General features: G+C 49.8%; 1 protein-coding gene across 4 annotated transcripts in view; it reads right to left on the reverse strand.

The window, feature by feature from the left end:
* Nucleotides 1-17298, reverse strand: part of ARHGEF16 (Rho guanine nucleotide exchange factor 16) — a 71503-nt gene that overhangs the window by 17657 nt on the left and 36548 nt on the right. For all 4 annotated transcript variants that reach the window (XM_069079597.1, XM_069079599.1, XM_069079598.1 and 1 more), the window contains 4 exons: nucleotides 15788-15844; nucleotides 14306-14466; nucleotides 5420-5572; nucleotides 2491-2620 (listed from right to left, as the gene is read on the reverse strand). In XM_069079597.1, coding sequence (XP_068935698.1) covers nucleotides 2491-2620; nucleotides 5420-5572; nucleotides 14306-14466; nucleotides 15788-15844 — 501 coding nt within the window. The remainder of the gene's footprint in view (nucleotides 1-2490; nucleotides 2621-5419; nucleotides 5573-14305; nucleotides 14467-15787; nucleotides 15845-17298) is intronic.

Here is a 17298-nt window from a genome sequence, read left to right on the forward strand (position 1 = left end):
GGGAGGGAGGGAGGGAGGAAGGAAGGAAGGAAGGAAAGGAAGGAAGGAAGGAAGGAAGAAAGAAAGAAAGAAAGAAAGAAAGAAAGAAAGAAAGAAAGAAAGAAAGAAAGAAAGAAAGAAAGAAAGAAAAAGGAGGGAGGGAGGGAGGGAGGAAGGAAGGAAGGAAAGGAAGGAAGGAAGGAAGGAAGGAAGGAAGGAAGGGAAGAAAGAAAGAGAAAGAAAGAAAGGAAGGAAGGAAGGAGGAAGGAAGGAAAGAAAGAAAGAAAGGAAGGAAGGAAAGAAAGAAAGGAAGGAAGAAAGAAACCTAGCCAGTGAACCACAAATTAAATGGATAGCTTCTGGCCATCAAAATCTACCTTCCTTTGGAGAGGAGAAGGAGATGGAGAGAGAGCAAGAGGGAAGGGATGAGCAGAGTTACCCAACTGGCTGGGTCCCATTCAGGGAGTGCTTAATGAAGCCAGTCTTTCCTTCCTTCTCGTTTTCCTTCCCACCTACTTCCCCCCTTCTTCCTTCTTCCCCCCCCCCCACATGCCAGGCATCATGTCAGGCACGGGCACTAGGATAAGCTGGGTCACCCTGTGGGTCATATCATGGCCCTGTAGAGGACGCACAGAAGACATTTCCCTCACTAACAGACAGGTGGTACCCTGAATGTTATGGCATCAAATCTGCTTAAATTTGCTTTTCCCATTTCCATACCAATGTATATAATTCTCATCCACATTCATTCACTTAACCAACATTTACCAGATGCCTACTATATGTGTCAGGAGCAGGGAAAACACAGACTAAACAAAGAAGCAGTCCCTGCTCTCCTGGAGGTCCCATTCCACAGGCAGAGGTGGATGGCATGCTGATAAGAGCCTCAGGTCCCTCTCAATTGGGGGTATCAGGCAAAGGCTGTGGGGGCTGAGATGTGTGGAGGGGAGGTGGGAGTGTATTTCAGACACAGCAGCCTAGAGCCTGTGCACGATGTCAGGTTCGGAGAGAGTGAGAAACCCATTTTGGCTGCAATGTGGAGTAAGAAACAGGTCTGGGAAAGCAGAAATCGGCCATGCTGGGGAGAGCTTAATGTTCCAGACTGAGGAGTTTGTGTTTTATCTCAAAGGCAACCAGGAGCCACTGAAGACTGAGGAGGGGGAGTGTCACAGTGTGGCCTGGACCTTACAAGAGATCAGGGACACTGGAAGCAAAGCTGTTTTAACTGTCCAGGTGAGGCCAGAGCTATGTGAGTGCAGAGGTCCCTTCAAGCTGGTGCCGTCCAGGAGGGACGACCATTTCTGGGAGAGGCCCCCAAGACCATTTACCTGGAGGACACACACGCCTACTCTAGACACAGCCTGTAAGGGCTTGAGGGTTCTTTGCTCAGGCGCCTCCCAGCCTGGATGTGCCCTCCTTGGTGGGCAGACAGATGCTGCTGTTACCACAGCAGGGGACAGAGCTCATTCCTCCCTGCTCTCCAGCCCACCCACTTCTCTCCTGCCCGGCTAGCTTTGGAGAATAATTGGTGCTTGTGTGCCCACAAAGGGGCAATGAGATACACCCTCCCACTGGCTGGCTGTACAGCCAGCTGCAGCCCTCACCCCCCACCATGGACCCTGCTGACCCAGGGCAGGAGAACCCTGGCCCTGCTCCCGGAATCCTTGCAACAAACCCCATCCCCAACCTGCCCTTGAGGACCTTTTCCAGATCTGGAAAGAGACCTCAAATAAATAACAAATGGTAAATAGCTAGTATTTACATAGCGCTTTAAGGCTTACAAATCATTATCTCAACTGGACACAGATGCCATTATTATCCCCATTTTACAGTTGCGGAAACTGAGGCAGGCAGTGATAAAAAACTGATTTGTCCACAGTCACCCAGCTATTGAGTGTCTGAGGCAGGAGTCAAACAAGTAAAAAACCTCATCTTGTATACACTAAGATTTAGGGCCCTAACGCGTAGGCCTTCCAGCATGGTATAAGTGCCTGGGGCCCTGGACTTGCCAGTCAGGAAGATCTGGGTTCACATCATAGTTAGAAACATACCTGTCATATAACCCTGGGCGCGTCACCTCACTGCTGCCTGCCTCTGTGTCTTCATTTGTGAGATGTGAGGGTTAGGTCTGATGATTTCTTAGATCTAGGTTAGTTTAAAACAGGAAGCTAACACTAAGGCCAGGAACCTGGAGTCAGAGGACCTGGGTTCGAATCCCACTTCTCCATCCTATTACTCGTGTGACACTATAGTAGTCACTTAATGTCCGTGGCCCTCAGACTCCTCACCCAGATGCTCTCTAAAGTCCTTTCCAGCTCTGGACTCATAATCCTAACTACCATTACTCTTCTTTTGACACTTAAAAAAAAATTTATTTCATTAAATAGTTTCCAATTACATTAAAAAAATTGAGTTCCAAATTCTCTCCCTCCCCCTTGTCTCTCTTCCAACTCTCGAGAAAAAGTGATTATCCACGCATATCATTACTGTTCTTATTGGTCTGTCACTCACATCCATCAGAAGAGGGAGCCGGGTGACTCTCTGCATGGGGAGGATGAGGAAGGAGATCATGGGCAGGCCCCCGCAGGCGGGTCTCCTTTCGATCTCCTTCAGGACATCTCGGAAAGCTGAGTTGGAGTTCCTGAAAATTAAAGAGAAAAACCCTCCCTGAGGACACAGTCATTTATGGTGCTATAGACATTAGCCAGGCCAGAATAAATACATCAGTAACAGAAGAAAAGACATCAGGCACTGGCAGGAAAATATAACTAAAAACATGCAATTTAAGGCTTGGACTGGCTGCCTTGTGTGGGGGCCTAAGTCACTCAGAACCCTGGTCCTTAGATTTCTTCCAGAACAGAGGACTCTTATCACAAGGTCAGGACTAAAGGGCAGATGGAACGTAGCAGAAGAAATAGAAACGGTAACAGCAACAGACATGGGGAGGGGACTTGGGAAGTCTTGTAGATTCTGAATCTTTTCCCTTCCCGGACTCATACTTTGGTTCATTTAAGGGAATCTAACAGAGAGTGGCTGAGTTCTGATTTCTTGGAGAAAATGGTGGAACAAGGGGGAATCTCTCCCACTCTCTTTCTCCCTTTTGTTTTTACTGCCATATGTAAGGTTCGACACTAAAGGCTTCTTTGCTATTAAAAAATTTTGCTTACTGGCAGTTTATATTTTTAACCATGGTATTTGCTAGATAAATATAATTTTTAAACTACACCCCAAGGTTGTGTTTTTGCTATAATAAGTGAGAGAGAATCTGGAACTCAAAATCAAAGAAAGAGAATTTTAAGTTGGGGGAAAAAAGTGTGGGAGCAGGAAGGGAAATCTATGGATTACAGAATTAAATTCACCTTCTCTGCTTAACAGTCAATAGATTACCTGGAGGCTTGGAATTTTTCATGAATGAGAATGTTTTACCTTTTTTAGCTTTGAAGGAAAAGGAAGCCCTGAGGGACTGGGGTCTTCTCATTAGACCCAAACCCTTGTGAGATAATCTCATTATTTCCCAGCAGGCAGGTCTTCTTACAGGGGCCTTTGGGTTTTTCTCCACCCACTACAGGAGAAACTCACACTCCAAACCAGTCACAGTGATTTCTGGTGGACAGAACTCATTAAGGAATCATGGCATAGTGGCCAGAAAGACCAGGTCCTGTCTCCGAAACACAGTGGCTGTAAGACCCTGGGAAAGCCACTCCACTAACTTCTCAGCTCTCTCCAGACTATATTGTCAAGAAGGTGCCAACCTGAACTGGGAGATGAAGTTTCCCGACCTGGGAATACCCTAAATCGATGCCGTCTCAGATCCAAGTCTTTAAGCAAGGATCCAAACAGTCAGACATTTCTCGCGGCTGGATTTCCCCCCACATTCTTCCTTCATAGATTGCCATGCCGAAAAGAAAGTGCACACCAGGAGTGTGGGTGTCGCTACATGTTATTAAGTCATGGACCTGGGATTTCCTCCATGTGGGAACTCCCTCCACCAACTCAGATTGTAATCCAGCTACAATTCTGGTTTTGTTGTTTTTTATTCCTCTCCCTTTAATTTAAAACAAAGAACAAACAACCTAAGATGTCATTAAAAACAAGGTAGCAGAAGCAGGGCCAAGCTCCTCCATAAACTAGATAAGAATAAGGACAAAATTATTTCCCGTCATTCATCTATAAAGGGAGCTGTTTGCGGACAAGAGAGGTGGACCTGCACCTGGGCAAATAAGCAGGATTTGAACCCAGGTCTCCCCCGAAGCTGTGCTCTGCTGCCTCATCGTGGCATGAAGGTGGGCCTGGGCTCTCCCATGCCAAGAGAGTGCAGGGTCTGGCTCAGACTCTACCCCAAGCCATGCATGGACTGTCTGCTGGTCAGCCAAAGGCCCGATTGGCTGAGTCCCTAGGGGCTCGTCCCCAGGTTGGCTCAAGGACCATAAAATTTCCAGCCACAGCAGCTCAAAGATCATCCAGTGATCTGTAGAGGGGTCAGGATAGGCACTGGTCAAAACAGTACCCACACAGCCAAAAACACATATCCTTGAAACACCAAAGTGGACATAGACACACACACATACATAGACACACACACAATGGTGCATTGGGAAGTGTGATGGAATCAGAGCCCAAGTGTATGAATCCCAGACTGGCCACTTACTACCTGTATGACCTTGGGCAAGCCACTGAAAACTCTCTGGGCCTCAATTCCTCAGCTGCAAAATGAGATGGTTAAACCAGAAAACCGTCTGGCCCTGAATGTATCCAAGCTAAGCTAAAAGAAATGAATTAAATCCAAGAATACATACAATGCAATACATATGTACACATGTGAATATGTGTGCATGAACACAGTACTTAACATGCCTATGTGTGTATAATCTTAAATGCAGGTACATGACATACACACAAATCCTTACACCCATCCACGTCTGTGTGCCCTTGGGTTCTTCACTGGCATGTTTGTGTGCACATGCATGAACATGTGTGCATCCTGTGCCCCCTGGGTGGTCAGTCTAATGAAGACTAAAGGCCCCTCCTTGGAATCATGGTTTTAAATGCACAGAATAAAATCCACAGGTTTGCGAAGGAAACCACTGAGATCAAACCACAATGAAAACCCAAGGTCCAGGCCCCAGGTTTTAAGGACTGATCATTTATAGTATTCGACACATAACGACGTTTACAAAATAATGTTCAATTAACCCAAAAGGGGCTGCTAGCATGAAGAATCACCCTTGGACATCCACCTGGTTCAGCCACGCCAGAGAGGTTGAATGGCCAGGCATCCTCCCTCCCAGCCCAGGCCCTGTCTGGTGGCCCCCTCTGCCTCAGTTTACCAGTGCGCCCCCAGCACGAGGGGGGCCTGAGTGTTTGCTTCAGCGAGGACGTGGGGAGGGGCCGGGGGCGGGAGGGCGGGCTGAGGAGGCAAGACCCCCCGGGGCACACTCACATCAGCTTCTGCAGGGTCCTCTGCTGGTAGACCTCGTTGGAGCAGTACACCACGTAGGGCTGGAAGTGCTTTAAAGCGTGTTCTTCGAGGATGTCACTGATGTCGGGGACGCAGACATGCTCTTTGTGTCTCTTCTCCAGGTCTTCAAAAAACCTAGGGGACGAGAGAGGCCACAGAGGGAGGGTGAGGATCAGCTCAAGGACCGAGGGGTTTGACTGGAGAAGACAAGACTGCAAGCCTGTGCTGAGCGCTTTACAGGTACCGATCCTCACAGCGGCCCTGGGGAGACGGCGCTGTTATGACCCCCATTTTACAGACAGGGAGACTGAGGCAGAAGCTCAGTGACTGGCCCTGAGCCACACAGCTAGGAAGTGTCTGAGGCTGGATTGGCACTCAGGTCTTCCGGAGTCTAGGCCCAGTGCTCTGGATGCCTCTTAGAGACACAGGGGGCCAGTCAAATGGACTGGTAGCACAGTGCTTAAAAAATGCTTGTCAGCCGATGAGCTGGAAACGCCAGAGGACGGTGTCAACAATCATTCATCACACTTAAGATGAAATTAGATGGAAGAATTAGGGAGGCTTAGCCTAGAGAAGAGAAGATTCCACTCTCTGAAGGCTTATGGTCCAGTGGGTAAAGCACTGGGCCTGGCGTCAGAAGGCCTGAGCTCAAATCCAGCCTCAGACTTTTACTAGCTAGGTGACCCTGGGCAAGTCCCTGAACCTCTGACTGCCTCAGTGTCCTCATCTGTAAAATGGAGACAACAGCACCGACCTTTCAGGGCTGTTGTGAGGATGAAATGAAATACTCATCATTTGCTTTTCAAACTTTAAAGTGCTACATAAATTATTACTGTGCATTTATATTATATATACATTATATGTTATTCTGCATTCTCATATGCAATACCATAAATATAAAACACACTCATGTGAATACAAAGACATATATTTCTACAATTGTGTATAATATGCAATATACAATAATATGACTACATAAATAATATAAATATATTTATATTATATTATTTGGGCAGCTATGTGCTACATTGGATAGAACACTGGGTCTGGAGTCAGGAAGACTCATCTTCCTGAGTTCAAATCTGGCCTCAAACACTTATTGGCTATGTGACCCTGGGCAAGTCATTTCACCCTATTTGCCTCAGTTTCCTCATCTGCAAAATGAGCTAGAGAAGGAAATAGCAAACCCCTCTAGTATCTTTGCCAAGGAAACCCCAAATGGGGTCATGAAGAGTCAGGAAAGACTAAAAAGGGCAAAATGTATCATCAACATTATTATTTTATGGAGGAATTTTTGCCTTTCCTGTTCATCTTAGAACCTTGGGTGTAACCCAGGAAAAGTCATTTCCTGTCTGTAATGAAGTGGTTGGACAAGATTATTTCTAGGATCCCCTAAAGTACTGAAATTTCAGTCTCAGAGGTCCCTCCCAGCCCTGACATCCCCTGTTCTAATGGCCTTCCCAAGCCCTGACATTCCCAGCTCTGCCATCCTGTGTTCTAATGGCCTTCCCAGCCCTAACATCCCCTGTTCTAATGGCCTTCTCAGCCCTGACATCCTGTGTTCTAAGGGTCCTCTCAGCCCTGATATCCCCTGTTCTAATGGCCTTCCCAGTCCTGACATTCCCAGCCCTGACATCCTGTGTTCTAAGGGCCCTCCCAGCTCTGACATCATATGACTATGATTTTCTAAAAAAAATTAAAGATGCTTTCCAGTGTCCCCAGGAACACTCCTGTGCTGGAGTCATTGTGAGCCACAGGGGAGACAGAGCTAGAAGGAACCTTGGAAGTCATGGAGTCCTGTCCTCTCATTTTAAATTTGAGGAAACTGAGCCCCCGAGTATGAGGATGCAGCCCAGTCAGGATTCAAACCCGGGTCCCAGGACTCCAAAGCCAGGGTTCTTCCCCCAGGTGCTCTTCTGCCTCCCTAGGCCTTGCTCCATGGCCAGCTGAGGACAGAAAGGGAAAGCCCCTGGTCCACCAGCGCCTCCCCCTTGGGTGCACAGCGGCACTCCCTGGTGGGATAGGCTCGGAGGCACCACCCAGACCAGACCAGGCTCGGCTGGACCCTGCAAGCTCAGCTCTGGGCTCCCTTTTTCCACTGCCATTCACCAGGCTAAGGCAAACCCTGGCCTGTCCCCTGTGGGTGTGGCAGGGGAACCAGAGGACTGGAATTTGAAACTCTTCCTACTCAGTGTCTCCAGCCCCACCCAGAACACACAGGGCTCCAGAACAAATACCAGATTAAGGACTAGGAGGCTGGAGGGAGAAGTCGCTCCTGGGCAGTCCAGGGGCGCGGGGGTAGGTCAACCTTGGTGTGAGGCATCAGAAAGAAGGCCTACTTCCCAGTCACCTGGACACTGCTACTGAGGGAGGGCGGGAAGGAGAGAAGATAAAAGAAGGGAGGGAAAGAAGAAAGAAGGGAGGATAGAGAAAAAGAGGAAGGGAGAAAAGTAAAGAGGGGGAAAGGAATGAGGGTGAGAGGGAGGGACAGAGGGAGGGAGGTAAGGAGGGAGGGAAGGAGGGAAGGAAGGAAGAAAGGAAGGAAGGAAGGAAGGAAGGAAGGAAGGAAGGAAGGAAGGAAGGAAGGAAGGAAGGAAGGAAGGAAGGAAGGAAGGCCAGCACAGCACAGCTAAACCCCAAGGCTGCCTCTACTGTCCTTCAGGTAGAGCTGCAGACCTCGGGTCCACAATGAGTCAGTCTCTCCTGGGGAACAGCCCCTGATCCACAAGGCAGGCAATGGTCCTGCTAGGTTCCTGGATCCAGGACAGAGTGACTGCACGCACAGCTGTAGGGACAGAGCGTCAGAGTGGCGCCAGCAGAGGTGTGGGTCCAAAGGCCGCACCTGCTGCCCCCATGCAGGTGTGTGTGTGTGTGTGTGTGTGTAAATGGATGGGTCCCTCCCCAAGGGTGCTGTGAGAAGCTCACACATCACACTCATTAAGCACCTTGTGAGCCTTCGAATGCCATGGAAATATCATTTATTACAATTAATTAGGCTTAATTTTGTTCCTAAGTGCGCCGGGGTATGGTGGAAGTGGCGCTGTATTGAGAGTCAGAGGACCTGGATTTGACCCTGGCAGATGTGCCATCCCCTCTCTGGTCCTCAGAATATCAGTCAGATGGCTCTTGCCAGCTCTGTGATCTAGAATACTGAGGACTATATGACCATAGCCCTAAGCCCCCATGCCCAAAACCATTAGAATTAATCACTGAGGCTTTGTTAAATGCATACTATGTGCCAAGCACCTTTGGGGGGGATTAAAACATTTTTATGGTTGCAGGGGATACAGCACCAGGCCTGAAGTCAGGAAGACTGGAGTTCAAATCTGTACTCAAACACTTCCTAGCTGTGTGACCCTGAGCAAGTCACTTAACCCCTGTTTGCCCCAGTTTCCTCATCTGTTAAATGGGTATGATAATGCAGCATAATAATAAACAGAAATAACTTAGAGTCGTCATGAGGATATAAAGAATTCTGCCAACTTTAAAGGCTTCACATAAAATGCTAGAGATTATTATTGCCAATAAGCTTTGTGAGGGCTGGAACAGTTTCTTTCCATCTCTGTGTCCTCAGCACCAAGGACAGGACCTTTGCACACAGTGGGCACTTAGGAATGTTTAATTGGACTATTATAACAATAAAGTAATTCCTAGAGTGGTGGGGAGGATATGCCCTGGACCAGGCAGCTTATTCACAGGAGATCCAGAAACACAGCCCTGCTGGACAAGCCTCCTTTAAGACTCGAGTCATCCTGAATGGATACAAACGGGCATGTGTGTGAACACACACACACACACAGAAACACAGACACACACGCATACACACACATACACCCTCGCTCACACGACATGCGTGCCCTGATTCTGAGAATCCTTTCCTTTGGGGAATCTCTGCAGAGATGAGAAGCCATGTGTCCGTCGTTGGGGGCAAAGGTCTCACAGGCCCAGGAGGTTCCTGGAAGCAAAGGGGGGGATGGGGACACAAGCAGGGGAATGTGGCCCCCTGGGATTCCTCGGCAGACCAGGCCAAGGGGGAGTGCATGTGACACATCCCCTAACCCTCCCTCTATCACTCTGTGGGGTGGCAAAGGGTCAGGGACGTTAGCAGAGCCCGCTGGCAGCCTGAGGAGGCTGGGGGAGACCCTGGGAACGCCCCCAGAAGCAGCAGGTGTGGCCTCCTCCCCTGCCCTTCCCCAGGGGCGGGCTCCTTAAGGAGCTCAGGTACCAGAGACAATGAGTGTGCCACAGTGGCAAAGATGCCTAAGCTAGAAGCCTGAGACCCGGGTTCAAATCCTGGCACTAAGGCTCACTCGCCCCATGTCAATGAGCAGGGATGATAGATCTGAGAGAAGGAAGGGACCTTCAAGGTCTGTCTCATTCAGCTCCTTCACAGAAGTGATCAGTACCTGGCAGGGCCAGGATTCAACCCTGGGGCCTCTGACTCCAAATCCAAATTCTTTTCACCTACTGTGCCATCCTTTTATCTTTCTGAGCCTCAGACTTCCCCTCTGGAAAATTACAGAGAAAGAAACTGCATCTGAGAAAGGCCCAAGGTCACAGAACCAGCATCAGAACCGGGGGCTTGGACCTAGGTCTTCTGAATCCCAATTCCAGGGATCTTTCCTCTCACCCTTATCTCCTCTCTCTGGACCTCAGTTTCCTTAACCCATTTCCTTAAAATGGGTATAAGAATTCTTACACCTTCTCCCTCCGGGGCTGTTGCATTTATAAACCTTCAGGTTTTATGGAAGGTTGAGCTATTATTCAGGCATCATGGAAGGTTGAGCTATTATTTGAAGATCAATATTATTACTCTTGCAGCTGTTATTACAATGTCTACCCAAGGACGAAAGGCCTCAGCCAATGACTGGATTTCCAGCCTCCCCATCTCCCCAGAGCTCCCCTGGACACAGGGGACAAGGCCTGAGTGCTCCAGCCGGCCACAGGCTCCGCTCATTTTTCCACTCTAGTGCTTTAGGGGAATTCTGGAGACACTCAGGCTGTTTGGGGGATGGGCCAATTTCTGAGACTGAGGCTCAAAATGGTGACCTTGGCTTCTCCCCTGGTCCTGCCCTCCAGATGTCCCTGCCTGCGGCCTCATCCATCCTCCCCACTGCTGTCAAACTAAAGCTTGGTGCTGACCACATCACTGCCCCGCCCAGAGGTCTCCCAAAGGTGTCTAGGATCAGTTACAAACTCCCTCTCTCCTGGGCCTTCCCTCTAATACTCCATGTTCCAGCCAAAACTGGCCAGCTCCTGGATGCCTGTAGTGGACGTCCCATTTCCCACCTCCACACCTTTGCATGTCTCCCTCATCACCTCCAACTCCTGGAACCCTTCACTCTTTGAGAGTTCAGCTCAAGGGCTAATGTTCTACAAGAGGCTTTTCCTGGTTCTCCCAGATGCCAGCCTTTCAGTTCCAAATGGTATATACACAATACATATGTATGCATGCATGTATACACACATACACAATCCATACACAATACATATGTATGCATGCATGTATACACGCATACATAATCCATACACAATACATATGTATGCATGCATGTACACACACATAATCCATATAATACATGTATACATAAATGCCTGTATATGCACATGTATATGTGTATGTATGGGTATATGTATATATGTACCTAAATAGGAATGTATGTATCATACACACATATACATATATACATACACATGCACGCACACACACACACATATACACATGAGAGGTATTTTAAAAATTATTTGATATTACCTTCCAGAAGAGTGTAAGCCCCTGGAGGGCAGGGGCTGTTCTGCCTGCATTTTTATCTTCAGGGCCTAGTGTGGAGCTGGGTACCAGTAGGTGCTTAATAAATGCAGAATTGAAACAGAGCCCCATCAGATCATAGGATCATACCCCCAGAGGCCCACGAAGGGCCCACAGAGAAGGAATCTTCACTGGAGAGGCTGGGGGGGAGAGGAAGAAAACCCTGAACCTTGGACAAGTCACTTCCCATCTCTGAGACTTGGAAGGAAGGCGCTCGACTCGATGGCCTCTGGGGTCCCTTCCTGCTCTGTAACTAGGAGCCAAGGGCTGGGGTTGGCCTTTGTGTCACACACACACTTTTCTGGATCTTACTTTGTGCCCCAAAGCTGGGGGGCAGAGATAGGGAAGAATGAGAATGGGTCTAAACTGGCTACCATTTTTTGCCCTCAAGTCCCACCTACCCAAAATGATTTTCCTAAAGTCCAAGTCTGAACATTACCTTCTTCTCATTAAACTGCAATGGCTCCCTATTACCTCCATGGCCAAACATAAAATCCCCTGTTTAGCTTCTAAAATCAATCAATAAACATTTATTAAGCACCTACTGTGTGCCAGGCTCTGTGCCAAGTGCCAGAGATACAAAAAGAGGCAAAAGACAGTTCCTGCCCTCAGGGAGCTTCCAATCTAACTAGATTTCAAAATCAACCAAGACCCCTTATAAACTGGCTTATTCCTGTTCCTCCAGTCTTCTAAGCTCTTAACTCTCCTCCACAATCCAGCAATACTGGCATTCTCGCTGCTCCCCACACGCTATCTCCCACCTCCACACCTTTGTATTGGCTGTGCCCCATGCCTGGTATGTTCTTCCTCCTCATCTCCTGCCTGGCTTCCTTCAAGACTCAGCTTAAATACCTTCTGCAGGGGGTCTTTCCTGGTCTCCCTTAATACCAGCACCTTCTTCTGAGATGACCTCCAATTTACACAGCACAGACCTTGTCTGTACATAGCTGTTTGCATGGTTTGTCCCATCAGACTGTACGCTCCCTGAGGCTAGACACTGTGTTTTGGCATTTCTCTGTATGCTAAGGTATCAGCCCGGTAACTGGCACATGGCAGACATTTGTTAAATACCTCTTGGCTGCCTGCCAGCTCCAGCAAATACTTCTGGACACAGGGAGTGTCCCAGCTGTCTGGCCAGAACCTCCCTCCTGCAAAGGCCGGCACAGCGGCCAGGGCCCTCCTGACTGGGGATGCAACCTGAACCAAGCCTGGACAGGTCTGGGGGCAGTGCCACCGGACACCGGGGATGGGCTAAACCTGACCCTGGAGCTGTAACTTGAGGCTGGCTGGCCAGAGCCCCGTCTGAGAGCCTGTTCATGTGGGGGCTCCCATCTCGGCCCTGTGGACCCGCCCTGGCAGCGGCTGACTCTCCGGCTCACCCTTCACACCTCGGCTTCCCTGCTCAGCACCTCCTTCCTTCCCCCTCTCTCTAGACTCCAGGAGAACCAAGGAGGAGCAGCCACCTGTCCAGACAAGGCCTTGTGCCCATTGGAATGGTGTGGTGGCATTTAGTTTATTATTAAAAGGAACCAGGAGCGTTCTCTAAGGTGGCCAGAGCTCACGAGCCGAGTGGCACCTGACACTGTACAGGGTCAGCCATGGCCAACAAAGTCAAGCCATTCCAGAACCGTCAGAGGCTGAGCGGCCCCCACAGGCTGCAGAGAACTGATCACCACAATGGGACGGGCAACACCCAGCACGGCTTTAACTCTCCAAACTCTGCCACGCTGCGCCCCTGCTCAGGCCTGCCCACCCCCCTAAAGGGCTCCCCACCAGGGGGCCTGGCCTCCCCAGCCGCCAAACCTCATTCCAACAGTGTCAGGAGAACGCTGAGGTTGTCTGACCCTCACCCGCAATCCCAGAGGGCCAGAGACAGGGAGCAGTCAGTGAGCCCTGAGCTTGGGGGTGTGAGGAGGGGCCTGAGAGTGCAAAGGGGTGCACTGACTGCTTCAGTCAGGGGTCTGGCCACTTGGATGGGAAAATTTACATCTATTATTCTCACTTCAAACTGAAGTTAAGCATTGTCTTCAACTGATTAAAAAAGCATGATTGAGGGGCAGCTGGGTGGTATAGGGGACAGAGCGCTGGACCTGGAGTCAGGAGAGTCTGAGTCACGTCACCCTGACAGACTCCATAAAAAACAAACAAACCATGAGTGTGAGGAGGGACCCTTAGACTGCCCCAGCCTGCCAAAGGGGTCCAGGACCCAGGAAAGGTTACGGGCCCCTGTTCTAATCCAATCTCCTCTTGTATCAGATGAGCAAACAGGCCCTGAGGATGGAGGGACCTGATAAAGTGGGGGCACCAAGGACTGGCCCCCAGATCTGAGGAACCTGGGAGAGGCTTTAGAATTCATTTGACCCTTCCCTTTACTTTACAGCTGAGGAAACTAAGGCCCAGAGTGAGGATTTGGTTTGTTCAAAGTCACCCAGGAGTTCAAGAACAGAAGGAAGATTTGAAGCCCAAGTTCTAAATTCTTCCCCTTGGGCCAAACGGTCTCACACCAGGATCTCTTGGGCCAGGTGCTGCTTACTGTTTCCCAGCCAGAGAGCACGGCCTGATGGGAAGTACAGTGCTTTAGAAGGTCTGGCTTTGAATGTTACTGCTACTGTTGTGAGACCCTGGGCAAGTCACTTAACCTTTGTAGGCCTTGGCTTCCTTCTTTGTAAAATGAAGGCATTGGACTTTTCTTTTTTTTTGAGTCCTGAACCCCTTATGGTACTCTGGCAAAGGGAATAATGATTTTAAATAATTGAAGGAAATTCTAAAATAGATTTCCCAGACGCCTAAGAATCTGCCTGGACCCCAGGCTAAGACTGGTTGAATTCTGGCGTTCCTTCCAATTTTCCCTCTCTACTGAGAAGAAGGAGGGTCCTGGGATTTTCTCAGACTCTCCTATGACCTCTCTCTAGGGGGGTCACCAGTCAGCACTGACCCCAAGAAGCCGTTCCAAGCCTTGCAGCTTAGGTCTTCCCAATCTTCCTAGAACTTCCCAAACTGCACTGTGGCCCTGCCAGGCTGTCTGCAGGCACCTTGAGGGCAGAAAGACAGGAACTCACTTCTGGCTGGCCCCTTGGACATCCACGATGTTGGAAAAGAGGTGGTGATGCTCTGTCTGGGTCATGGTCCCCCTCAGCTCCTTAGATTTCAGGAACTCGGACACTAGGATGCTCAGGCTGTGCAGGTAGGAGAACTCTGAAGTGATGATCTCGAAAATCGCCTGTGTGCCCGATGGTGTGGGGAGAGGGAGAGAGAGATGGGAGGGGAGATGGAGGGAAGGCAGAGAGATAGGGGAGGGGAGAGAGATGTATGGAAAGGAAGAGGGAAAGGCAAGATGAGGAGGAGAAGAGAACAAGACAGGGAGGGAGGAGATGGGAGAGGGAGAGGAGAAGATGGGGGAGGAAGGGAGAGATGGCAGGGAGAGACAGAGGGGGAGATATGGGAAAGAAAGAAGGGGGGGGGAGACGGGGATGGAAGGTGGAGGTAAGAAGTAGATGCCACACACAGACACAGAGAAACACAGAGAAAGCCTGTCAGTCGGTCACACACCATGGGGACAGGGGACCAGGCCCATCAGAGAGGCAGGGACTGGAAAAGGCCCCTCCCCCACACTTGGCATTAGCTTGCATGCTGTGTCCAAGGAGGGTCACTGCCCATGGTGGAAGGGAAGTGGGGAGAGCTCATCCGAGAGGGGTAAAAAAAACTTGGGCAGGGAATCCCCAGCCTTGGACATTTGCTAACCGTGCAACCTAGGCAAACCCCTCAACTGCTTTCTGCCTCAGTGTCCTCATCTGTAATGTGGTAATAATAACAGCATCTCCTTCCCAGAGTTGTTGTGAAGATTAAATGAGAGAATGATCGTAAGGGGATTTGCAGACCTTAAAGCAATTTATAAATCCTGGCTAACGATGATGATGATGATGATGATGATGATGAAATCTGGCCTCTCTCACCCCCTCTTTCCAGGAGGCTCAGGAGTGGCAGAGGAGAGAATCAGGGCTCAATGTTGTTAAGGGAGTAAGCCCAAGATCTGTAACGATCTCAGCACAGGGTGTTCAACTGGGAAACACCCTTTGCTAAAACAGATCACGACCCATCTGTGACTTAGTAAACAGGTCGTGGGAAAAACCTAAGGTTCTAAAGGAGTTAAATGACCTGTCCAGGGTCACAGCAAAGTGCAAGTCAGAAGCAAAGCTTCTCTCTCTCTCCCCCTCTCCCCCTCCATCTCAATTTCTCTCTCTTCCTCCTCCTTCTTCTCTTGTCTCTCCCCCTCTCTTTCTCTGTGTCTCTCTCTTTCTCTGTGTGTCTCTCTGTCTCTCCCTCTCCCTCTATCTTCTCTCTCTCTGTCTTTCTCTCTCTGTCTCTCTCTCTCTCTCTCTCTCACACACACACACACACACACACACACACACACACACACACACGAGCTGGTCAGCTTTCCTCTTGGAGGCAAAAAGTGACCACTCAGCAAAGGCACACCCAGTGTCCGTTGGCTTCCATCTGGGGAGGCTGCAGGAAACACCTGCCAGGGCTGCCCTTACCTCTTGCCGCTTTCGCTCCTCGGGGGACAGCTGGTCCAGTATCCCTGATTCCACGACCTGAGGGAACACAGATACACAAATTGCGTGAGCTCCCGCTCTGTATGGAGGTCAGGATCCAGGATGAGGGCTGGAGGTAAGGCCAGGATTAGGAATGACTGGGGAAAAAAAGCCTTCCCAATCTGGCTAACCCTCCCTTTTCCCAGCAGATTTTCATTATTCCTCCTCACACACTCAACATTCTAACAAAACTGCTTCCTATCCCCAAAATTCCATCTCCGGCCTCTGGACCTTTGCTAATCCCATGCTCTCCCTCCTCACTCCTGTCTCTCAGGATTCCCATCCCCATTAAGACAGTTCTAGTGCCAACCTCAACACTTTTCCTGATACTTCCCATCATTAGCAATCCCTCCCTCAGATTGCTTTGCAATTTGGCCCAGTCCCATGTGAATGATGGATTCCCTGAAGAGACTGCATTATTTGAATCTGTACTGCATATTTCCCTTGGGCTGGAACCAATGACCATATTTTACATAATTTTAACCTCAAACAGTACACATTTGAATATATGTGACCACTGCTGGGGATTCATCATTCACACCAATCAGGACCTGGCTTCATTTCCTTATCTGTGTCTACAACAGACGGTAAGCTCTCTGAGGTGAGCAACTTTCATTTTTGTATGAGTGTCTCCACCTATGTCAGGGTCTGCCACACAGTAGGAACTCCACGAAAGCAGTTCTGTGAGCTCCAGGTTCAGAGCCCCTGGTTTAGCAGCTATGTGCCCCAGAGGAGGTATGGAGGGCCTGGGAGCAGAGAGAAGGCAGCAGACTCAGGAGATGTGGTGGAGGCAGGATACTTGGAAACTGGTTGGCTAGAGTCACAAATGCCCGGGAGGCTGCCAACTTGAGTGCCTGGCAGGATGCCAGAGGGACATTAGGAGTAAGATGAGTTTATGGGGAAGGGTAATGAGTTTGTACCAAGAGGCTCCTGAAAGAGCCCACACTTCAGTCTGGGACTAGCCCGGGGACCCCTCCCAGCTGACAAGGGCAGACGGCCAGAATAAGGAAGCCCAAACGTCCAAGGCCAGCTTGGCACACTGGTCTCCCTGAGGAGGCAGGACAATGCCTCCCTGAACGAGTCTTCCTGGGCCGGCCCGCCCACCCGCAGCTGCAGGTGGGACACTTGCCCAGACCCAAAAGGCTGAGCCAGCACTTGGGCGCTCATGAAGCTCTGCTGCTACACATTCCTTGCTCAGGCCAAGCACTCCTATGGGCACTGCCCACCCTGAACACTCTTCCCCTCCCCCCCAACCCCCGGTCATCAGATGACATCTGGAGAGGGCAAAACCCTGTCCTCTGATCCGATGAGAAAACTGGGGTCTGGACAAACTGACTCAGTGTCAGAGCTGAGATCTGAACCCCCAAATCTCAGATTATTCAGTGAACCTTCTACTACAGCATGAGGAGGGAGAAGAGAGAAAGGAAAGGAAGGGAGGGAAGAGGGGAGGGGAG

This window comes from Petaurus breviceps, unplaced genomic scaffold (genome assembly GCF_028583685.1).
Source record: "Petaurus breviceps papuanus isolate PSGF00001 unplaced genomic scaffold, PetGlider_PUasm1.0 91041, whole genome shotgun sequence".
NCBI lineage: Eukaryota > Metazoa > Chordata > Mammalia > Diprotodontia > Petauridae > Petaurus > Petaurus breviceps.